General features: G+C 40.8%; 2 protein-coding genes across 4 annotated transcripts in view; one reads left to right on the plus strand and one right to left on the minus strand.

Annotated features, from left to right (window-relative positions):
• Window positions 1-746: 746 nt before the first annotated feature.
• aanat1 (arylalkylamine N-acetyltransferase 1) lies at window positions 747-4,000 on the plus strand. Its single transcript, XM_067581042.1, has 3 exons — window positions 747-1,713; window positions 2,145-2,299; window positions 3,449-4,000. Exons 1-3 carry the CDS (start codon window positions 1,566-1,568, stop codon window positions 3,752-3,754), a joined length of 609 nt encoding a protein of 202 aa, XP_067437143.1. The 5' UTR covers window positions 747-1,565; the 3' UTR covers window positions 3,755-4,000.
• Window positions 4,001-5,308: 1,308 nt separating this feature from the next.
• Window positions 5,309-24,204, minus strand: part of LOC137175388 (inactive rhomboid protein 2-like) — a 30,023-nt gene continuing 11,127 nt past the window's right edge. For all 3 annotated transcript variants that reach the window (XM_067581033.1, XM_067581034.1, XM_067581035.1), the window contains exons 2-18: window positions 23,499-23,645; window positions 20,935-21,086; window positions 20,260-20,443; window positions 19,252-19,473; window positions 18,310-18,438; window positions 17,446-17,555; window positions 16,988-17,206; window positions 16,576-16,687; window positions 16,107-16,181; window positions 14,890-15,051; window positions 14,546-14,631; window positions 14,305-14,368; window positions 14,060-14,154; window positions 13,844-13,919; window positions 13,653-13,753; window positions 12,940-13,093; window positions 5,309-7,967 (exon numbers count right to left, since the gene is read on the minus strand). In XM_067581033.1, coding sequence (XP_067437134.1) covers window positions 7,536-7,967; window positions 12,940-13,093; window positions 13,653-13,753; window positions 13,844-13,919; window positions 14,060-14,154; window positions 14,305-14,368; window positions 14,546-14,631; window positions 14,890-15,051; window positions 16,107-16,181; window positions 16,576-16,687; window positions 16,988-17,206; window positions 17,446-17,555; window positions 18,310-18,438; window positions 19,252-19,473; window positions 20,260-20,443; window positions 20,935-21,086; window positions 23,499-23,633 — 2,508 coding nt within the window. In that variant the 5' untranslated portion in view covers window positions 23,634-23,645 and the 3' untranslated portion in view covers window positions 5,309-7,535. The remainder of the gene's footprint in view (window positions 7,968-12,939; window positions 13,094-13,652; window positions 13,754-13,843; window positions 13,920-14,059; window positions 14,155-14,304; window positions 14,369-14,545; window positions 14,632-14,889; window positions 15,052-16,106; window positions 16,182-16,575; window positions 16,688-16,987; window positions 17,207-17,445; window positions 17,556-18,309; window positions 18,439-19,251; window positions 19,474-20,259; window positions 20,444-20,934; window positions 21,087-23,498; window positions 23,646-24,204) is intronic.

Here is a 24,204-nt window from a genome sequence, read left to right on the forward strand (position 1 = left end):
ATTGTTCTTTCATCTTCCAATTCAAAAAAATAAACAGCTGGGGCGACAAGACTGAAAACATGTTTCTTATTTGGACGATTCATTCTTGAAGAAAAAAATGGTTTGCTTCCAATGAGATGAGGAGATTAATAATAAACTATAATAACGTATCTCATTATCCATGTGGTGATATAAATAGAGAGAATATTCTCCAACTTGATGACATTTCCACAACAAACTGTCTCTGCTGAATACACATGAAGGTCACAGACTGGTGTATCTGAAAGCTTTATTAATGAATGTATTGATTTCTCTATATTGACTGAACTAATCTGCTGGACAAACAACAGCAGGAAAGATGAAACTGGGCGTCTTTGTTTAATTACACAACTGATGCTGAATCTCAAGACAAGAAACAAGACAAAGCTCTTTTTAAATAGAGCTTGTGGTTTTTGTCTGTACATTTTGAATGAAGAGACATGAGCAGAGAAGTTTCAGTTGATTAAACTTATTGGGAATTCTGACATAAAGCTTGATTTTGAGAATATCATATATAAACATATAGAAAAGTGAAATGGGAAAAGCTTTGTGCTCAGCTCAGTGTTTATCTGGAGATGGAGCTTATTTCTAGCCTTGTGACTCTTAAATACAGTTCAAATACATTTCATAAGAAAACTAAATACAAATTATACATATGATAAATACAATGAAGCATTTAATTCTGTTTCTGATGTTTCTTTTTTTTCTTTTTTTTCTTTTTTTTTTTAAAGTTTGTGATCTAGTATGATTTTTTTTAAGAGAGAGAGAGGTCAACAACTGTCTATAAAACAAATTGGCGACTTGAAATTCTTCACATGGCTTATTTAACACTGAAGAGGTGACAAACAAACTCCTACACACCCTGTAATCCTCTTACAGATCTGAAAAAAATCGTGAACTCGACTTAAACGGACAATGAGCAGCTAGTGGAAAGTCTCCCTCAGAGAAATCACATGAACGGTGGTAAGTCGAGTCCTTAAGATGGCCCAGTTAATGTGATAATATTAATTGACACTGACATTAAATGATTAACCAATCAGAATGGTTCCTACTTTACTAAATCCACCTACATCCATCCACTATCACCTCGTCTGTGGCTCGGGTGAGTCACTTTACTGACTGTTAGAAGTGAATTTACTCTTGATAAAACTTTGTTATGTGTTGGTATGACGCTCAACACATGATCAGTAAAATCCAAATCTGGTGGCGGGTGTGATGGTGGCATGACGAGGATCATTCTCAACACAGGAATATCCCTCCTGACCCCGAGTAAATATGTTTATTGTTCCACTTACTCACGGGGAATGAAGGGTTTGGTCATCCAGCTCGCTTCAGGATTATAACCAACCACCCCCTGCTCGCCGAGGGTATAAATACTCAAGGTGCGCCACTCTCCGCTCAGTCTTGACGCACAGTTCTGTTACGCACGGATCCGAGAGAGAGGAGACACTCGTGCTAAAGGAGAAACCAGCTGACTGTAAAGAGAGTAAAATCTCAGCATCTTTTCTTCACTTTGAAGCTCTTTTTTTGGGGGGTAAAATAAGACCATGTCGTTGGTGAGCGCAGTGCCTTTCATGAAGCCGCTCCACATGCGCTCTCCTGGGCCGCAGGGGCGCCGCCACACGCTGCCGGCCAGCGAGTTCCGCTCTCTGAGCCCGGAAGATGCCATCAGCGTGTTTGAGATCGAGAGAGAAGGTAAGATGACTCTGTCTGCTTTACTTCCTTGAATTACATCACTTACTGTCACTGTCTTAGTTACGCACACAGGAACTTTTCCTCCATGAATTCATTCATTTATTCTGCCACAGTTCATGTTGTCTTTCATATTGTTAAGCCTAAAAATAAATGTAGATACATAAAAATATTTTTCTTTATTTTTTCTAATGAGACCATGTCCATATTTATCATAGCCTATATATCCCAGTATAACATTAGGTTGCTATAGTAACCACTCTTTCCCAAGTGAAATGGTAATTTGAGTTCAGGTGCTTCATAACATCCAGTTTATCTTTTCATCATACTTCCATACATTTACTAGTACAAGAGGGAAGAATATGCTTATTCATGTGTTATGTTTGTTTGGGATCACACTGACTCTCCTCCTCCTCCTCCTCCTCCTCACTCAGCCTTCATCTCAGTGTCCGGTGAGTGTCCTCTCCACCTGGATGAGGTGCGTCATTTCCTCACCCTGTGCCCTGAGCTGTCTCTTGGCTGGTTCGAGGAGGGACGTCTGGTGGCTTTCATCATCGGCTCACTGTGGGACCAGGAGAGGCTTAGCGCGGTAAGACAGAGCGCACGACACCTGGACAGTGACTTACCTCCAGCTGACTGGCAGGAAAATGCAAGACGAGGTTCAAAACAGATTAACGGAAGAGATTTTGAGAGATTTAAGAGCACATTTGTGGTGGAATGTGTCAGGAGATTCTGTCAGGAAGGAGGAATGTTAATGCAGTGACACAGTCCCACCTACATCTGGAAATATTTAGATTGGTGGGAATAAGCTTCAGCACTGTTGTCTCTTCTTCAAATGTCACCACGAGAGTGTTTCTGAAAAGCAACAACAAAGTTTGGTGCATTTTTGTGGTACAGATAAGCAGAATCCCCCTTGAAAAAGATATTTGCCTCTGGGATTTCTTAAAATGATGATACTTAAAAAGAAATCCTACTGCTGTGATCATTTTTCTGAGCATTCTTGAGCTGCAGCAAAACTAAATGATTCACAACATTCAAGATTCAAAGGTTTTATTTCTCACAGGCTTTATATACAAAACAGAATAATCATTAGAAAAAGTGTAAAAAAATAAAAAAATAAATATAAGGAAGCAAAATTCAAAGATAAATTACAGATATATGTGGCCTAATTGAGTATTAAAATGTTAAAATGTATATTTTTCTTGTGTGTTGGTCACTGTGCAATTTGTCAGTGTATAAAAATGCAAATGTCATCGCTGTGAGGCAAACTGTACAATGAAATGTTGCACATACTCGAGTGCAAATGTGCAGATGTGAAGGACTCACAGTGGACAGTCTGCTAAACAATGTCAAGGATATACTGAGGTCAGAGGTCACGATATGTCAAGTTAATATTTAACCATTTTTCGACGTTGAAACCAGGATTTTGATGCATCATTAAGTTCTGTTTGTGTTTGTGTGTGTGTGTCAGTTCACTGACGAGTCCAAATCACAACGACACAACAATTTGCCTTATTTGCCTAAACGTGACTCTCGTTGTGAACACAATCAACTGACTACAAGAAGCGATGAATCCGAACTTAAAGCATCATGTGTAACTTTTGCTGAACTGCGGCTATTGTGGCCTCCAGTGGTTTCTTGCTACAGCTTTAAATGTTTCTGTTCGAGCCCAACAGGCCGTTCAACAATAATTCATTCACCTGTTCTTACAGTTCTCCTCTTCTTCTCTTTTTCCCAGGATGCTTTGACTCTCCATAAACCCCACGGGACCACTGTCCACATCCACGTCCTGGCTGTCCACCGGACCTTCCGCCAGCAGGGCAAAGGCTCCATCCTGATGTGGCGTTACCTCCAGTACCTCCGCTGCCTGCCCTACGTCCGCCGCGCTGTGCTCATGTGCGAGGACTTCCTGGTTCCCTTCTACCAGAAGTCAGGTTTCAAGGTGCAGGGCCCCAGTGAGATCACGGTGGGGCCCCTCACCTTCATCGAAATGTTCTACCCGGTCCAGGGCCACGCCTTCATGCGTCGTAACAGCGGTTGTTGAGGACAGAGGGGTTTAACGTGGATTCTCCCCGGCTGTTGGTGACGGGACCACTCCCCCTCTGGAAACAGGATAAGGGGACGTCTGAGCAGCTTCGTTGTACACAAGCTACCGGCGCAGTGATCGTGTTTCTGATCATCACTGTGAGACTCGGCAGCAGTGACGCGTGTGTGTTCGGACTGTGAGTCTGAAGAGGGACGAAAACAAAGAGCTGCCATCCAGCTGCCGACAACAGCTGTGCTACGAAACCTGAAAAAATCATGATCTGTAGTTTAGTGTGAGTAGAACACAAACATACAATCATTAGAGCAAAGTCCTGAAAGAATGTAAGCACCGATTTCAGCTTTGTATTTTGTATAAAACTATTTTACTCTTCATTTGAATTTTTTGATAAATGCTGGACATTTATTATGATACTCGCTAGAACGCAGCTGCCTTGTTTCTTTCTTTTCCCTCTTTTTTTAAAAATAATATTTGTTGTTTAACCTCTAACTTCTAATTTCTGGCTCATAAAGACTATTTTTAGTCAGTAAAACCAGCATCTCTCTCTCATCTCTCATGTGTAGTTTCCTGAAAACAGCAGTTTGCCTTTCACAGCAGCTTTAGAAGATTGCTGTTCATGTTAAACTTTGCACAGCGATGTTGCAACTACACAGTAAAATGCCAAACTGTTAACCTTCAACAACCGTTGAATCAAATCATCTACAAAGGAGGGATATAAACAAATGATGCAGTGCGTCAGATAATGACTTGAACATGTTTTATGACTGTAAAGATGTAAGCGGTCCTGTCTCTCCATCATGCTTGTTCACTACTCATCTTCAACATGCTCTGAAAGTCTCTGAGTGTGCACAGTTTGTGATGTATTTCTGTCTTTTAAAATGCTGAATATAATCTTTTGTAGAGTACAGAATGTATATATTTCAAGATCTCTCCTTGATAGCGTCCTCCCTTGTAGACAATCACCACCTCTGCCTCCCGAAGTCTTGAATCAAGACAAATGTTTTTTTTTTTTTATATAATGTTTTGTTCTTAAAATAATAAAAAAAAGTTTTATTTTATAACTTGTTTACATTTTCTCATTTACAACCTGTTAGCGTTATAAAAGTTGTTGAGAAAACAATCTCACCAAGAGGTCTTTTAGTAGCTGTTCTGGAGCTTTCAATCATATCAGATGGTCTTCATCAGCAGATGTAGTTTGCCCAGTTGCCATGGCGATACAGATGTTCAAATTTCAATTTATAGCACTTTTAAAAAAAAAAGGACTTGAGGTTTCAATTTCATTCTCAATCTTTGAAAAAGCAGTTGACATGAAAATGTCACCACAAGGTCCATTTAGTGGCTGTTCTGGAGCTTTCAATCATATCAGATTAATAGTTCTCTGAGTGAGGAAAAGAGGGCTTTTTGTTGAATTTACATTCTCATTTTAATGCAAAAAACCTCCTTGAAAGTAGAGAAAATTGTAACAAATTGATAAAAGAAAACATGATGCCAGACATGAAGTCAAGCAGCGTTCGATGGACCCGTTAGATTAAACTTCTCACAGACACACGAACCTTATTATTACTAGAGTGGTATTTATTTTGACATGATTGCTTTGACATACATACATTTTCACATAAAACTGAAGCAAAAACAGAACAGTACCTTGACCATGACCTGATATGAATTTTGAACTTTCCCTTTTTTTTTCAAAAAAAAAATTCCAATACATTTGGTCCCAAATACAAACACAGCAGTCTAACGGCTGCGTGCGGTCATGATTGTTGGGTTTGTCGTGGATCAGGTCGAACATTCATATGCTCACAAGTCAAAAAGGCACAGTAAAGAGGTTTCCTGAAAAGAGGTGGATGGCGTCGTTTTCACTTTGCCCTCCTACTGTACGAGGGCGGAGTCCTATGGCTTGAAACAGACGACCTTTACATCAAAACACAGCGGCGTTAAAACTGATTAAAATATTTCAACTGTCTTATTTTGTTTTTGCGATAACTTTGTGTTTTCAGCGACACCAGACGACCAGTGAGTCAGCCGTGCGGACTAACTCACATAATCTCATAACTCACTTAGTAACTCACATAATCCTCCATTACAGTGGCTTTCCCAGCAGCTGGGGGTCAACACATGTCACAGTCCTGAACAAAAACAAACCAGATCCAATACATTTAAGGCCAGGAGTCCGTGCGTTAACCGTTTCACTTGGAACAGCACCTGAAATCCTATTGTTACACTTGTCACATTGTCAGGGACCCACCAGAACAGCGAGACAATTTAATGCGGGTCATGAACCATCATCCAAAGCAATCAGCTGTTAGGACAGACAGAAAAGAAAAGGGGTAAAAAAAAGAGTCCAGGTTTAGTCTGAATGTGTCTGTTTGAAGAAAATCCTGCCTGCGGACACATCGCTTTAAAATCCTTTAGCTTGCATTGTTGTTTTTTTTCCCCACCAGTGTAAATGGTAAAAACAAAGCCTTACTGCCGTACATTTCACAAACACATTAAGGCTCAGGTGAAACATAAATGACATCTTGTGATCACATGACTGTTTGCTTTCACCAAGTCATAAAATACAGTACAAAACTGACATCTGCTTTGATCTAACAAAAATGTCCGGTTAAGAGAATTCTTGTGAATAAATATACTATTAACGTTAACGTCAGAGTAAATATACAAAACGGTTTAGGCACCACTGTGTTATCTGACAAATCTGAGACGTTGTACAGCGAGTGGAGTTTGACTGAGAGCTGTTGAACAGTTTGTGGCAGTGACGTACAAAAAAAAAAATCTAAGATTCGACTCGGATCTGTAAAGAGAAAATGCATATACAGTATAAGCAGCTTGTGACGTCGCTTTGGTAGGTTAGGGTCAGAAATGCATTTAGTATCATTCAGTGAGTTGATCACAAGCTATATCAAAAAGTACAATGATGCAACTTGGTTAGATGGCGTAGTCTGTTTAAGGCAACGAGTGGTTTTAGATATAGTTTGCCTTATTCGACCACCGTTTCACTTTGATTACTCCAGCTGCACAGCTAATACTTGGAGCTTATTAACGTTAGCATAATGATTCACTGCTCCAAAGAATATTGACAAGCCAAGTGCATACATATAAAAGAGCAAAACATAAAAAAACAAACAAACAAACAAACAAAAAAATTCTGAAAGCATGTCATGACAGCGGCTGTAGTGTTAGACCCAGTGTTACTGAAAATGAAATAAGGAGGAATCTGACGTCTCTGAATTCTTCGGGCTACAAGATACCTGATGATTCATTATGGCGTCAGTCTTTCTTTTCATCTCAAATGTTTGTCATCCATAGAGGGAAAAGTGATTGTGGGCACGTGTCTTCTTCTTTCATTTGGCTTCTTTAGGTTGATGCGACTTTTCATGAACTGGAGGAATCAGACCGTCACTCTGCAGATCTTTTCCTTGAAAGTCCACACAGCTCTACGCGGTTTACAGTATCATTTCCTGCCCTCAGATTCTGAGGATCTGCTAGCCCAGTAGCAAATTAACATGCTAGGTAGCGCCAGACTTGACTGATGATTAAAATGGTTGAGTAAAGTTTCATGGAAGTACGTGAATCAGAGGATGATGAGAAGTGACAGATCCAGTTCAAACACTCTGATCAGGTCCTTTGATGAGCGGATAATAAAAGAAACGTGATTGCCACATTCTTCAGGCCACTGAGTTGACATGGAAACATCTGTCCTAGCCACTGGCTAGAAGCTACTGGATCAGCAGCGCAGAGGTTGTGGTCATCTTGGACGTCATTCGTAGCCTTGTGACTAGTGCACCACATCGTCAATGTTGTGGTCAATGTCGTACTTTTCACAGAACTTGCTAGTGAAAGGCAGGCAGGTGAGATGCTCCAGCCAGTGCCAGTTAATCGGGTAGATATAAAACCAAACGATGAGGGAAGAGAACAGCCCAATGTAGGCCACCATTGACACACCGATGAGGATACGTTTCCGGTACTTGTCAAAAGTCCCGAACGTGACGTAGGGCAGGAAGGCAAAGGACAGCAGCATGCCGCTGAGGAAACCAAAGATGTGGGCAATGTTGTCGATCCACGGCAGGAGGCCGCACATGAAGAGGAAAAGGACGATGCCCAACAGTTTGAGAAAGGCCTTCCACGGTTTCTGCAGCATCTGCCAGCCTTGAAACAGCTCGACAAACAGGCAAGCGAGGAGTCCAAACTGAGACCCTGCAGGTCCCACCTGGAGGGAGAAAAAGACAAGTCACAGACTTTCCCAGAATTCAATTTAAAACCGACACAACAAAGACAGTTTATCTAGTTTTAGTCCAGGAGGAAGCTGTACCCACTTATATAAAAAAACACACCTCCACATTGTGCATTCAGAAGACTCATGTATGACTGAACACTGGATATATTCATGACACACGTCATCAACTATGATGTGTACTCAAGATAAAACGCATACATCCTGCTTACTGATGACTCGGGGCTTTTGGTTTACTCATGACTGTTGTTCGTTTATTTTTGCTTCAAATAACAGCAAAATGTATTCTGAACAGTGAATACATTGTCCTCTTATTCAGTAGATAATACAAGGTCCTACATGCAGGTTGAATACATTCGAGTTTGAATGTGTCACATGGGATTTAGTTATCAATATTACATCATGTCGAATTTCCCTGTAGCAAAGGATGCCTGTTCATGTTGTTTCTCACTGTCACAGAGGAAATAGTTTTAAGCATAAGTCATGTTCATGTCTTTCAAAATGCAAGACTGGTATTTTAATTATTACACTTGCACACAGAGTTTGTATACGACCAGAACAGCAGAGATTTAACCTGATTACTAAATCTTAGCAACAAGTTCACATCAGAGTATTTTAATTAACTAATATTAGTGTGTATTAATAGTATTAGTATACACTACTATTAGTATTAACTAATAAAAAACTTCCCTTTAACCAAACGATTATGACAGTAAAAAATACTGCACTGATCACAGGTTTAAGGAAGTTATGATGTTGTTTATGTTTACTGTACAAATGCATGCGATCTCTTTTATTTTACATCTAGTTCTGCGGAGGGAGCGCGGTACGAGCTCTGGGTCAGGCAGTAAAGGTGAGCAGATTACAGTGACGTCAGGGCTGAGTTTGGAGGCTTGGCCTGGTCAGAGGCAGATGGCTAATCTGTGAAGACATTCGACTACCACAAACAGAAAAAGTGTGGCAAAGCGCTCCACCCACACGCTCCAGACGTGCATGCTGACACGTTCCTAGCATGCGCCATGCGCCACGGTCGCTCGCTCACCGTTGGCTGAGATAAAAAGCCAGGAGCAGATGTTAAAGATGTGCAATGACTGAGTAATAGTTTACTGTTCAACCGTCATGATGAACTATCATGTTTCTATTGCATGATTTCAATCAAATTCCTAAGACAGAGTGTGTGTGTGAGTGTATCAAGGGAGGGAACGTTTAATCTATCTGCATTTGATAAATAACTATAAAATCACACGTGTGTAGTTTTCAAATCACCTCTCTTCTCTCTTCTGTAGAGGAGTGTGAGGGTGAGGTGGTATTTAACCCACCACTTGTCTAAGTATAGTCACACCATCCCAAGCAAACGTACAAATTACTGCTATTCTTAACTAAAGATTACAAGGCTGCTGCGCTATTTTCTTCTTCTGCATAATTGTTCGAGTTTCAAAAGTTCTGCGTGCAGGAACGGAGACGTGTTTGACTGAAACACAGAACAAATAAAAGACATCACTTTCAGCTGCAGGATGTAGAAGTCAGTACTTTAGTGTTTATTCCCTTCACTGAGCTCATAAAAGTGCAATTTTAAAGATCATCAAATATCTAACTAGAACACAGACTCCTTGTTTATCCTTTCAAACCTTTCACGCTACTTATGTGAACACCAGTCTGGACTTTTTTCATTTATTCTGCCATCAGAATGTCAACTGTAACAAAGTCTGTGAGTCTTTGATTACAAGCTTTGTAATTGGAGGCATTTAAATATGTTACATATAATAAAGCAGCAGGTGATGAAGCACCTAAAACCATAATCCAAACAGGTAATGAGATCATAAAACACATTTAGCTGAATAATGAAGTGTGAAGAGTGTTTTTGCTTCAATATTATTATAAAATCACAATACTGAGAATTATTGTCAAACAGTTTAAGAGGAGAAACTGTTGTTGCTGTACTTTCACATTTCTTTGGATCACTTGTGAGAATTATTATTATTATTATTGTTCGAGTCACGGCTGTTGTTTGAGTCACTTATGCTGAGGCCATAGGGTCTTCTTATCTCAACAGTTTAAGAATAATCCACTTAAACCGCCTCTTTAAGTGGCTTGACCGCCGTGTGTTGTGCCTTGCATGTGCTTCCTCCGGTTATTCCTGGTTCCTGAGTGAAGACTTGTGACCTGGTCAGAACTAAGGCGAGCTGGACGGTGGGATTTCTGTCTCTCACGTCAAGATGCGTCACGGCGAGAGCCACCGCATGTCTCACCACGCAAACGTCAGATGAGAGCATTCGGGGTCGGCTTATGAGGAAGATAACAGATGTCTCGATGACATCAATACAAAGACTGAGAGGCAAAATACATTTCTCATTCGTTACCTGTCATATATATATATATATATTTTTTAATTCATCCACCACACTTGTCTATTATATCAAAGAGGAGCTCTCTGCCAGCGTGTTCGTAACAGGTGTGTAGACCAGAAGCTTCACCAGACAGGTTTACTCTATGCAACAATTGTCTTTGTTTAAAAGAAAAAACGTAATCCCATTCACTAAGTACCGTAGCAGTAGCCTTTGTGAACCCACACAATGGCATTAACCTAATCTCTTAAAGGGGAAAGTGGGCTTTACAGAGACATACTGAAGAGAAAACACGTGCCAGTAAAATGTAGGTAATCCAGACTGCGTTCTTTTCACGCACTGAGTAATTTGTACAGATCAATGTGTTTTTCTGGAAGCATTACACTTTGACTGAGAAAATACTAGAGTTGCTCCAAAAAAAAAAAAAAGGGCAGAGGGCTTTGGTTTTTCCTTTAAAACCATCATCAGAAAACAACAACTCATAAATATTTACAGGTTTTAAATATCGGTGGAAGTCTATACTTGTATTTTCTCCCTGAACGTATGGCATAAATTAAATTAGCAGCAGTTGACTCAGCAACCACTCTCTCTCTCTTTCTCTCTCTCTCTCTCTCTCTCTCTCTCTCTCACACACACATACAGACACACACACTTAATCTTGTGTGCCAAGAGGATTGCTTCAACTTTCCATCATCAGTACATCTGACAGGACGCTACGGCGCAGATCGACTATGGTAACGATGTTCATAAAACACGTGAAGCTTCATCTTGCAGGTGTGGTGATGATGTGCGTGTAAGCATCAATCATTTAACGACTAAACCGCCTTTGTCATCTTTTTGTTTTATAGCCTCATTTAAAATAAATTTCCATTTGTCTCTTTTCTCCGGCACATATTTTCAAACAGACTGAAGGAGAAAATGTATCTAGTCAACATCAATATGCAGCTTTCACTTGTTTGGCTGAAATAATTGTAATTTTTTAGTTACAAATAAAGCTAAATAACTCCAGTCCCTAAAGATATAAAGTGCCCTGTCTTTTATTCATGTTAAACTTCAGCTACTTTCTTTATCCACACAGAATGATCACAGACACATGCTGCTAACTCAAATTTAACATGCTAATGTGTGAGGTCCTTTTTTAAAAAGTTTGTCTCTATATTTGGTAGTCAGTAGTCATTGTGATGTTTTTCGACGTATTAATAGATACACTTAACTTGATAATATGACATCTTTGTTTCTTGGATTCTCTGCTGAAGTTTGAGATTCTACTGATACCAATCTTTGACTCTTTGTCCGTTCAATTATGGATATCGATGCTCCTGTTAACGATTCAGTTCATTTTAAACAAGCTGCTACCAACAGAAGTAAAACCAATGTCTGACTGAAGTGTTGGAGAAAAGTACTCATTCAGTTAAAAAGCTACGGTCTTTTAATATGCTCGAGGTGCTCTTAACGCTGGATTGGATGGTGCTGTTCTCTCCATAACAATGACTCAGCCACTGTGAAGCAGTTTCATGAACTCTTGTCGGTTTAAGCCCAGTTTTTCCAGTCACTTGCACATTTAACACCATGAAGTGTTTCCCGTGCCCCCCCTGGACCTCTGTAGATGGGCCAGTCAAGTCTGCTCCAATAATCCTCAGCAGGAGAAAGCTCCTCCAGTAAGTGAGCTGAGCTAAGCTGAGCTACGCCAGTGAGTGTAAACAGCAGGGAATAAACAACAGCTACAATGGAAATGTGGTAACGGTGTAGATCTTTTTACTCTTCCACCAAGATTTCCTAAATATCACTAAAAAAACCTGTTTGTCGACATGAGATGTAAAGGCTAAACTGATGTGGACGACACGATCAGACCGGATTCTGCAGCTATTAAATCTAAATATTCATCATAGTTTTACAGCCTTAATATTTGGTGAGGGTGGTGCTTTTGGAAATGTAATTCAGGAGCAGGAGCACAGGTCCGTATCGCACATCTCTCTCACTGCCAGACATCTGAGCAGCTCAGAGATCAGCATGGCATGTGCATTTAACTCTCTCTCTCTCTCTGTGGTGTGTGTGTGTGTGTGTGTGTGTGTGTGAGGCACTTAAGTAACATAAATAAATCAGCCTCTCCTGGCAATCCCAACAAAGGCTATTGCTGCCCAATCGTGTTTCTGATTAATATTAAAACTAATCTGTGAAATAAGCTGTTTTTTTCCCCTATTGTTGGCTTCTTTCAGAGTTTTTTGCACCTGCAGATTTATTGAGTTATGTACTATATGTACTGGATAACATTAGACATCATGAAAGATCAAGTATGTGCAAAAACATATCCCTTTTTTTTGCAAACTGTTCTATGCTCATTTACAAGAGTGTGTGTGTGTGTGTGTAATTACTCTACATACAACACATTCTCTCTTTGTGTGTTTGTTTGTAGCTGTACATATGAAGGGTCTGCAACCTGCATTCATGCACTGATGTGCATGTTTTAATATGAGTAAGAGCATACATGCATAGATACATGCAAGTGTCCCAGACTATACTGGACATCAAAAGACAGAGCCTTTATTTGTGCATGAGTGCATTGTTTGTTTGTGTGCATGCATGTATTCATGTGAGGAACCAACCTCGGCTCTGTAGGGCAGGAACAGGGCAGAGGCGAGGTTTCCAGTGATGCCGCTGAGGATGTAAATGATGGAGATGCGGACCCAACCTGCCAGCTTCTCCAGGTCTCTCAGTATAGTCATCTGGAACACCACTGACACCACGCAGTGTAACAGCCTAAACACACATACAGACATCAGGCTCAGCATGACACAACTGCACAACACTGTGCTAGTAGTTGTAGTAGCATTCATTTTAACACACACTGCAGACATTTTTTCTGAAACCTCCTTTGGCCTGTTTATTACTTGTTTTTAAAGCAGACCTGAGGGATTTCCCCGTACGCCTACAGTAGAATTAACAGTAAGACTTGCTCATGTGAGTGAACGGCTCACGAGCAGCGGGGCCTCTTTTACAAATATCTCATTAGGTTTGAATCCTGAAGGATGCTGACACGCTGAAACCACACGGTAATCATTGTTTACATTTTTCACAGCTCACTGACTCAGCTTAATAGGCTTAACACTTTGTTACAGCATATTAAACATTCTCTCAATGTTATTTAGCAGTTGTGAGGTGTTACTTTCTCTATTCCTCAATGGCTGATTCAGGGCTCATTTATAGCTAACGGCAATATGAGATGTTGAAACTCCATCTATATTTGTTAAAAAAAATTACTAATAACTTGAAATAACAGAAAGTAAATATAAGTGTTGTTGAAGTTTGCGGTGCTCACCCAGCATGGAGGAAGAGAGAGAGCCAGAGACGGTAGAACTGATCAGGAACGTCGGGGTTCAGGAAAGGCAGCAAGCCGCACACATCATCCAGACAGTGGACCTGCACAAATGAAGTGTCAGAAATATACTAACACACCAACAGACACACACACACATATATATATAGACTTAATACATGCAAGCACACTACCTGTGAGCAGAGCGTGGCTTCCTCATGGAAGTAACCATGCATGAAAGAGCAATACTCTCTGGTCGTGATCTCACATCTACAAGAGGGATAAACAAAAGGCAGTTTTTTTTTCTCCACATGACATAGTAATGATTTAGCAAGCAAATGATTAATGAGGCCATGAAGCCAGTAAAACAACAACACTCAGCTGTAAGAATATCAGCCCACATTTCTCACCTGCCCTTAGTTCCTATGCAGCAAGGCCGGCCCTTGATGTTACAGTCCATGTGTCTGTAGCCTGTGTGGTTCCACTTCTTGGGAAATGTGCACACCTGGAAAAGGACGAGTAATAAGAAATAATACAACATACAATCAATCATATTTTCTTTTGTAAACCTCAGACACAGAGAGTAGCATTGGAAAAGGTGCATAAAAATATTTTGTTTGAACACAGAAGAGAGTGTATTAATAGCAGCTCTCACCGGCCATCGGGTGATGTCATCTGGCCACGTGTGAGGCTCTGCAGAGGCAGGCTCTTCACACACTCTGCTCGCAGCACGCGACACGGAGAGACAAGGGAAGGTTTCAAAAGATTGAAGCCACATTGACGAGACAATTTTGACAATTAAATAACTTTCAAATCCCTAATGACATACTAATAATGTTAATGTTTTCTTAGAAGTGCTGTGCGTGTAGGCACAATAATAATATACATATCCTCACCTGGGATCCTGGTGACAGACAGAACCAGAAGACCTGCTGATGTCCACTTGCTCATTGTTCCATTTCATAAAGGTGGCCAGTGTCTCCTGCATAGACAGTGTTTTTAGTATTTAGCACAGCATTGTTTTGCTTGATTTCATAGGTTCAAAAGGGAATTAAATAACGAGCAGCAATCTAATTATCCTCACGTGCCAGCATGTGTTTAAGAGTGCCATACTGTTTCTAGTTTGTGGGTAATTTCTTGCACATTTTCATTGATGCACAGACTTCTCAAACCAGAGCAAAGTCTTCTACACTGATACGCTAAAGGTGCAACACTTTAGGGTGAAGGATAAACCACGTACAGAGCAGTCGTTGCTGAGGGTCTGCACACATCCAGAGTTGTCGTTCTGAATGCAGCAGCCAGATTCTCTCTCCAGGTCTTTGGCCTTCCGGATCAGTTCGACGACCTGTCTGTCCTGACGGATGCACGGCGAGAACTTGGCCCCTAGGTGGATCAGGTCCTCCTGATAAGGGGGAAAATGATGGTAAAGATGTACGAATGTGGCAACCCACACATGTTAAAGGGATCTGCAGAAAAGAAAAACTAAAAATTAAAAGAATTAATCGAACACGGCTGGTCTTTTATTTTCAAGATAACACGGAAACCTCAAATGGACACTTTGTCGAGTGAAACCTTAAACGTTGAAGTGGTGACAAATGTATTTCACAGGAAATACAGAAACAGTGTCAAACCAATGAGGGTGTGACCCTACACCAGGGGCCAGATGCATAATGGATTCACAAAAAAAAACATGCTTACGCCATTTCCTGCACATAAAGTAGAAATTATGAACAAAGAATGTGTGCACCTCACGCTTTCTTCAGACCAGACGTGCACATGTTTTTCTAAAGCAATCTGAGGGTGATGTGATGAGATGGAGTCTGTTTAGGTTGATTATCAGCTACACTGATCGTGATGTATATATATATATATATTTTTTTTTTTGCGTTTACACAGTGATTTGTAAAATGCCAATCAAAGGCACATTTATAAACATAACATTGATTAATTACTTTAGTGTGATTAATTTTTTGATATTTTTAAATTTACATAAGAGTCAACATTTTACTTTGCTGTTAATATTCTTTATTTTATCCTCAGTGCTATGAGCGCTTACATTTCTGAGATATCACTGCTGCTGATGGTTTACAGTCCATGTGATGAATTAATGATATGGACGCTATAAAGAGCCTCGCCGGTGCAACAAAAATCGGTGAAACTACGATTCTTCTTTCCCCCTTTGTCTCACTGACAGGTGTAGGCTGCAGACTGGTGGGGCAGGCTTGGTGCGTACACAAAGCCAGAAACAGAAACTCTATCTACAGAGTTTTATGCATCTGGTCCCAGATGAGGCAAAACGTGTCTGATGTCACCCAGACTGTAGATAATATAGCACAGTAGACCTGGAGCGGATCATTTTTGGGTAGAAGTTCACTTGGGTTCAGACATGGAGATAAAGCTCCGATACAAACCCACATTTTAATACAGCAGCTAAACTAAGACCAGCAAGAGACTCACAGAACTAGGTCCGATCCAGAAGTTCTCCTGCTGGACATGTTTGACGCTCTCATAAATGCCTTTGTTCTTCAGCACCTATAGAGGGCGACAGAGTGACACAGATGACAATGGAACTGTTTAACAAAAGAACTTCTATTATATTAACATTTACAGGCTGTTAATGATTTATGAGTACAAGAGACAATAAAAAAAAACAAAAAACAAATTTTGTCTCTTAAATGCCTCAATTCACTCCATTGTGTTTACTAGGATACAAAATAAGATCACTTTAAAGTTGATCTCAATAATTAATGTTAGCCAGTGTTTACTGAGCCTCTATGTAGCATAGATTACCAGCTCTAATTATCTATTTCATAAAAAGGGACACTACAGATAGCATGTTGTCAATATTTCATAGTACACCTACTTATTCCTTAATGAATACAGATATTTTGCAAACAACAGTCTCAATTTTCAAGCAACTACTCACCAGTTCGGTTGTAGAATGTTGTGCAAACCCCACAGGGGCGAAACCATATGTACAACAGGCCAGCAGCGTGATTACTATATGGACAAATGTGATCCAGTAGGTGAAGTAAGGCCTAAAACACAGCAGAAGATCTGACGTTAAATCATGTAGAACAAGCAGAAATCATGACTGATCGATCCTGGTGTCAAACATCACATGACAGTAGAGAAAAATGTCTGTAATCTAATTCATTTATCTTAAAATGACCATAGCCTGTAATTCACCCCCCCCATCTCTCTCTGTCAACAGGTTTTGTGTCACTTTTTACTGTAGTGTCTGCAGCTGATTTCACTCAGTAGTTTTCTCTCTCTGACTGAGGTCTGTAAGCCAATTAGTTCCATTAGTACGTCCTTTACATCTATTAATGCCCGACCTGTGGCTGTGGAAGTCGTCCAACTGTTTCTGTACGTTGCTGCTGAGACTGCGTCGATAGTGGCGGTTCAGCCACTTCCCCACGACGCCCATGCCGTACTGACGCTTGTGTTTGTCGAATGCAAAATGCTTCACTTGAGAGGCGATGCGACGACCGCGGCGAGGGTGACTTTTCTCGGGCTGTACTGTTGGTGTCCTGGGTGTTCGAGAAATGTCCTTACTGGGGTTGAGAGGAAGGCGGGTGAGTGGGAAGAAAAAGGAATTGAAGAACAGAAAAGAAGAAAGTGGGGCAAGAGAATGAAAAACTTGATTAGTAGTTGGCATACTGTTTTTGGAGTAGCAACATAAAGATTATTAATTACTCTGAAATGAGATTTGAGAACCTTGGGAGCATCAGCGACCACTAAAATACAGCTATAGATCTTCACAGATAGTGTTTTTGGTTGTATAATCACTCACAGGCTCGGGAACGTCTGTTCAGGCGGCTCACAGGGAGCAAAAGAGGCGGACATGGGAGGCGACTCGAATACATCATCAGCCATAGAGTACAACTCATCATGGGCATCGACCTGTGCAGCAGAGGTTATAGAGGTCACAGAGAAAGAGAAAGTGCAGGATGAAAGAGCAGTCATTAACGAGCAGCCAGGCATCATGTATTTAGATGATAGATTACTGTTCCAGCTATAGCAGACATCAGGTAGGGAGGGGGGGGGGAGGACACCTGAGATGATGAGCTGCTGGATCTGTTAAACATTACTATATTTCAGTAGTAATACTTATTAGAAATGGATGTTCAACCTCTCACCTCCATTTTGCTCCATTTAGCTTCTTTCAAGCAGTAACTACAGTAACTACAGTACAATGGTCAGACCGAGCAGGAGAGACAGGAAGAGAGACATAAGGGGAGGGCTAGGCTACAAAAAGAGAAAGACAGTTGTGGCATGAGATAAAAAAAATAAAAAAAATAAAAATGGAAACAGCCCTTCCTGACTGGCGTGATGTAATGTGAGAGGAATAAAAGAGATGTATATAGATGACACAGCTGCTGACTTGGCAGCAGATGTGTGTTTCAATATGCTGTAATGTGCAAAGAGGAGGACGGAAGGAAGGGAGGATGAAGATAGATGAAGGAAGTGGTTGCTGAAGATAGGAGGCTGATAAAAGACGCATATAAGCGGTGAAAATGATATTAAATAGTGGACTGCTGACATAATAAAAGATGGGAAAGGAAGAACAGAAAGAAAAACTGCAAAAGAGAATCTAAGCAGAGAGAGAAATTGCTGCAGAGGCATTATTAAGAGTACGGAGCAGGAGCTCGCTGACCTTGCTGAAGAAGAGCGACTCGGACGTATCTGCAGAGTCCACAGTGTCCTCGTCCATCCAGCTGGGCCTGGCGAAGCTCCTCCTGGGGAAACTGCGACCTGTCTGAGAGCCTGCCAAGCCGCTACGACCCTGGACAACACACATCACATAATAAATGACTTCATACATGCATTATGCATCTTTGAACAGTTCAGTTATGCTCTACATAGAAATAAAGTAAGAGTAATATAAACACTCAAAGCTGTATTTTGTCTCAAGGGACGCTAAACATGCACACAACCACAGACAAACCAACATCTCCGTAACTTACCAGAACTACACTGGAAAACCTCCAAACCCGAAGTATTTTATCCCCCTGTGGGTTTGTGGAGGTTGTTTTTGAGCTGAGTGAAGGTAAACAAGTGACACTATGCAAAGGTTTGACTACTCTGAGGGTACTTTGCATAATTTGTTACCTCACAAAATGATAATGCCAATATTTGAAATTGTGTCTGAGATCTATACAAGTTTTTTTTAATTTCCAAAATTAAAATATATTTAAAAAAATCTGCATGCAAAAGTATGTACACCCCTTGTTTCTTTTAACAGATTATTTACCACTCCTACCACTATTTAGTTGGATTAATTCTGCTTCTTAAAGCAACAAAAGCAGATCGTAGTGTAGTCTGGTCGTGAAGTAACCTCACATTCGTTTTCTGAAAACATCCCACATCATGAAATCTATTTGCAGTCCACAGAAATCTGTTACGAGTTTTTACTGAGTGAAGCTCTATAAATTCCACAGTTCTGACTAGCGAAGTTGTGGTTGCTGTGGGGGAAAATGGAAAATCTAATACAAACAATGTGCACGAAAAAAAAAAAATTGTAACACCACCCATTTCTAAACTTTTTCCTCAAATTCCCTTGAAAATTCTCTGGCCACACATAGGTACCCCCACCCACCCTCAGCAGGTTGGACGCAGCTCGGATGCTCATGCGGGCGACGGACTCCCTCTTACGTCTGGGGAAGCGGCTGTACCCGGAGCGCTGGCTGGTGATGGAGCTGAGCGAGGTGACCCCCGGGGTGACGGGAACCACGTGGGGGGTGTGGGGCGTCCTCGGGGAACGGTTGTCCACCTCATCTGGGCAACGGAAGGCTCGTCCGCGTGCCAAGGGATCCACGATCTGGCGAAAACAAGTGATTTTATTCAACCTGATATAGATATCTTACATGCATTGTCCTCTGAAAGCTTTCAAGATAAAGCAGTATTCTCAGCTAGTGAGCTGTGAAAGATGAGTCACTCAGAGATGATAATCTTTAAACCTTGCTGAGTTAACAATGGTCGCACTGTGGTACAAGACTTGCTTTTGCCTGCGTTTGTATGTGCATGCATTTGTGTAAAGTAAGAGGAGAAAAAAAAAAAAAAACTGTTGCTAGTTGAAAATACTTATCACTGATCCTCTAGATGAGATGAGCGAACAGGTGCAGAGCCGCAAAAAAAGCAGGTGAAGGTAAGAAGAAGACGGTGAAAAGACGGAAAACTACATATTGTGATGATGAGTAGATGAGTATGGCTGCCTGACAAAGACTGAAGAGAGTGACTTGATTCATCTGGGGCGCAGATGCTCCACGTCTGTCACCATACAGCGCTCTACGTTATTAAAGCCAGACACATTTTTCCCGCACTCCTTGCAACTTCTGTCTCTCACCATTTCTTTTTGGTCTCGTCCTTCTTGAGAAACCTCTCGGTGTCATGACATTAAACCAGGCAGGTGGGGAAAAAAACGACATAGACCCTGCTATATCTCATCTTGTTTCTTTTTGCTGTCTATGAGGATATTTTGTCCTATTTAGTAATAAGATCAGGATATGAAAATGTTTCCAAAAAAGCCTTAATCAGGATTTGAACTGATAGCCGGTGTGTAGGTTAGGGCGCGCGGTGATCACATGCCTCTATGACAGCGGAGTACCTTGGGCATCCTGTGTGTGGCTGGTGAGTCCAGGTTTTGGTCGATGCTGGTGGCCGTCTCAGGCTCTCTATATTGGGCCTTCAGCTTGCCGTAGCGTTGGCTGCAGTGGCGCAGGCTCTTCCTGTGCCATATCTGCTGCTTGGTCTCACAGCCTTCTCCCACCCCAAACCACTCGGCTGTATTCCTACAGGTAGAGAGAGAAGAGGGTGGACTAAGTACAACATACTGACAAACTTTAACTTTTAGCTTAAACTTTTAGCTCGTCTTGGCCTACTCTCAAATACATCAGACATTATTCATTTCATTTTTGTCGACCACAAGACCACAATGTCGTCTACTGAGGGACTTGAAGAGGAAGTTACTGTTAAAGAACTACAGGGAAATGAATTTGCACTTTTTGACACATTTGGGTAAATGACCTGTGAAGAACTTCACTTGCATTTCCTTTATACAGATGGGTGAAGAAAAGTTTCCTTTTTTCACGGGTTCGTTAGCTTATTGACTATTAACTAACTGTATGTCTTTGCTGTATGTTTTGACTTATTAAAAATCTAAACTTCTTAAAAATGAAATTCCTTCAATTACCTGAGAGCACCCTGCCATTGTTGAATGGTGTGAAGAAAAACATAAACACACACACACACACACACACACATAACAAACTCTCCGTCTTACTTGCGGATGCTTTGTGAGAGCGAGGTTTGTCTTCCAAACTTTGCCCTTCTGTCTCTGGCTGAAAGTCCTCCATCTCCGGCTCCACTGACGCTCTCCGACACAGAACCGGTTGCTTGGCCACTTATGCTTTTTTTCAGAGACGGCCGGAGCGGCTGACCGGAGGAAGAGAGAGAGAGAGATGATGTTACTGTCCGGTGATTGTCCTTCAATATGATCCCTGCATGTAGAGATTGTGCAGGAGTTTTTCCATTTTCATTTAATTACTCGACTGCTTTAAAACTCATTTAGAATACAGATTAACTACAGATGCTTTACAGAAACCTTTTTACATCATCTTAACAAAAGACCAATTACTAAACTGTAGGAATAATCCAATAATCTAAACTAAGCAGCAGCTCAGCAAGGGAGAAAAAATAATGTATGTATTACAGTTTGAATATGTATAAATCTGCATAATTACATAGGACTGCAGTACTTTACTGCCTAAATAGAATCAATTACAGAGAATTAATTATTGCAGGACCACATCTCAGATGAAATTGCTATTAAATTATAGGACTATTAGGTAATTATTGCAATACTCTGGATCAGTGGCGAGTCTGAAGCTCAGTATTCAGCTGCTTGATTAGCTGCACATTTAATGTGCGCATGACAGCGTTCAGCCAATACAAAACAACACTCCTCCTCTCACTTTCTGTTCAGTGTTCTTCTGTTATGCAGTGTGCAGTGACTCATCAGACAGTCCGTTATCTTAACCTGCAGTGACTCTGCTCTCAGTGAGGTTAATGGTCTTGTCATTCTGAGAGTTTATGGAGCTCGAAGCGAGCTGTAAGCGAGCCAGATGTTCAGGTTGTGGCACTCAGCCGGTCGAGATCAGGTGATACGCTATCTCTCTCACTGCCACTATCAGGGTGTTGTCAGGGAAAACTAAATTTGCACTTAGAATTACATTATCTTGGATTCTTTCCAAGATATAGTCTATTCAACTATATTCTACTATATAGTGCATTTAAATCTCTATAAGCTTGACAGAAAAGTTTAACAATCTTTGCATCAGTAAATCACAGGTAAATGGTGTGTTTGTGTAACTTACTCAGTGAAAGCACAGACAGACCCTCAAGGGTTTATAAAGACCAAACCTTCCAGTGACTTCCAGTAATTGTTTGGGTTATTATGAATCACTGAACTGTGCAGATTCTACACTTACTGACTTTTTATTTACTACATTCTTACTGAATGTTGATATGGTAACAGTTATCAAACAAACACAGTAATCAGTGCAAAAAACAAGTAATCGTAGGCTGTCTGCATGACATGATCCTCCAAATGTAGCCGCTCGCTGGCAATAACTGCACATGTAGAACAGGAACCTGCCAGCTCCCTAACCCAACTCTTTGGTGTGCTAGGTTCTCCACATAATTGAAAAATGCAAGTTAAAATGTGTAATAACAAGAATACGCATTTTCAAAAGAACATGTACTTGTTTCAGCTTTAACTAACGTGCGTAACGCAGCAAAAGCTTTTCCAATTGAAGTTTTATTTATATTTAAATTGTAGCCGTAGGCAGAGTACGTGGTGTCTTTCTCCTTCTACTTTCTTCTCTTGTAATGACAGTGCTAAAGCACATATCCTGTGAGTTCACACTATATTTGCATTTTTACAGCAGTAGCTGCTTAAGTGTAGCATGTCGTGCTCTGTTAAACTCTGCCTACCAACTACTTTGTGTAGCTGAAATGCCAACGTTTGTGTTCTAAGAATGGGGCCTACGAGGGGTAATGTGTGGCCTTGCACCCATAAACTGCAAGACAGCTGTCCAACATGCCTCCCTGCCCGAGCAAATGGCAAATACAGGGGGACAGAAGGAGAGTATGCTACCCCGTTAACATCTTTTGAACCCGTTTGAACTTTAAAAAAAAAAAGAATTACTGCCCCGGGTCTTTTTGTATTCCCCTCTGACTCTAATGAGGCAGTAGTAGTAGTAGTAGTAGTAGTAGTAGTAGTAGTAGTAGTAGTCAGTAGGCATGGCTTCTCCTTCCATAGTATCTGTCCATCAACCCAAATGAAATAAAATATTCTGCATTAACTCTTGTAAGAGTGTTAGGGAATATCAAAAGCATATTTCTATCCAAATTTGGCACACTAAGCCTAACTCCAGTTAATTAGGGCTAATTAGAGCCCTCCTAACTGATTTGAACCTCAATTTTGAGCCACATACTAAAGATCTGCTGAGGTCGGGTCGCTGAGTGTTACATCTTTGACATTGCACAAATACCAACAGTACAACCCGAACACCCTAACACCCTGTTTATCTGCCTTTCTTTGAATTTTTAAAATTGCTTTCAATTGCATTTAATTGCTTTCTTCTGTGTGTTGTTAAAGCGCTGCATTTATCTTTTTGTGAACGTTATATAGTATTTACTCAACATTCATGTGAAAACACTCACCACACTTAGCACTGTAAGAGGAAGTGGCTACTCATTGTGATAACACATCTGCTAAGTTGCGATCTGCTTGAAGAAAGCGAGGCGGTGAGAAACAAGTTGAGGTCGAAACGGTCAGCGTACCTGTTTTGCGGGGTCATGGGACGTCATCTCAGGTGGAGGTATTGCTATTGTGAGGCTGGGTGGCTTCTTGCTCTGTAGACGGCTATCTGATTTGCCCCCGTTTGGAGGCGGCCCCTCCCCCTCCTGTGATGCCATCCTATCAGAATGCTGGAGATGAGAAAATAATAATGTATGTAATGTACGGTACTTTATCTACACCAAAGTGTACATCCAAAACATTGATGTCATACAAGATGTAAACTAAATACTGTAAAACTCATGTTTTCAGAACTGTACCTAAAATGTGACATGTCTATTCAAATGCATTTACACCATATATCACAACACAACATAGTCTACCAGCACTATTCTCTACACCAGGTTTTGGAAGCTTATGTGTAAAATGGGAACACACTCTCCTGTGGTGTTGTTTGATTGGATTCATACTCAAAATTAATGGCGTTGCTTGAGCTTGTCCACACTGAACCGCTCAGTTTGAAACGGTCAAGCTGCAAGATATGACTAAGAAGGTTAGAATTCAAATGTTTAAACTTGCAATAACTTATTTTTTGGACACTTAGGCGCAGAGGAAACAAGCAATAATACAAAACTTCCTCATTATCACTTGATTAGTCATTACGTTAAACTTGTTAGCAAACAATTTCCTATTTACACATAGAGCAGATATGGAGCAACATTAGCATTTATTTGGAGTCGTGTTTCTGGC

This window comes from Thunnus thynnus, chromosome 3 (assembly GCF_963924715.1).
Source record: "Thunnus thynnus chromosome 3, fThuThy2.1, whole genome shotgun sequence".
NCBI classification, from domain to species: domain Eukaryota; kingdom Metazoa; phylum Chordata; class Actinopteri; order Scombriformes; family Scombridae; genus Thunnus; species Thunnus thynnus.

Coding starts and splice junctions, on each gene's coding strand:
- aanat1 (XM_067581042.1), top strand. CDS start 1,566: ATGTCGTTGGTGAGCGCAGTGCCTTTCATGAAGCCGCTCCACATGCGC. Junction 1,714..2,144: donor GTTTGAGATCGAGAGAGAAG/GTAAGATGACTC, acceptor CTCCTCACTCAG/CCTTCATCTCAGTGTCCGGT. Junction 2,300..3,448: donor ACCAGGAGAGGCTTAGCGCG/GTAAGACAGAGC, acceptor TCTTTTTCCCAG/GATGCTTTGACTCTCCATAA.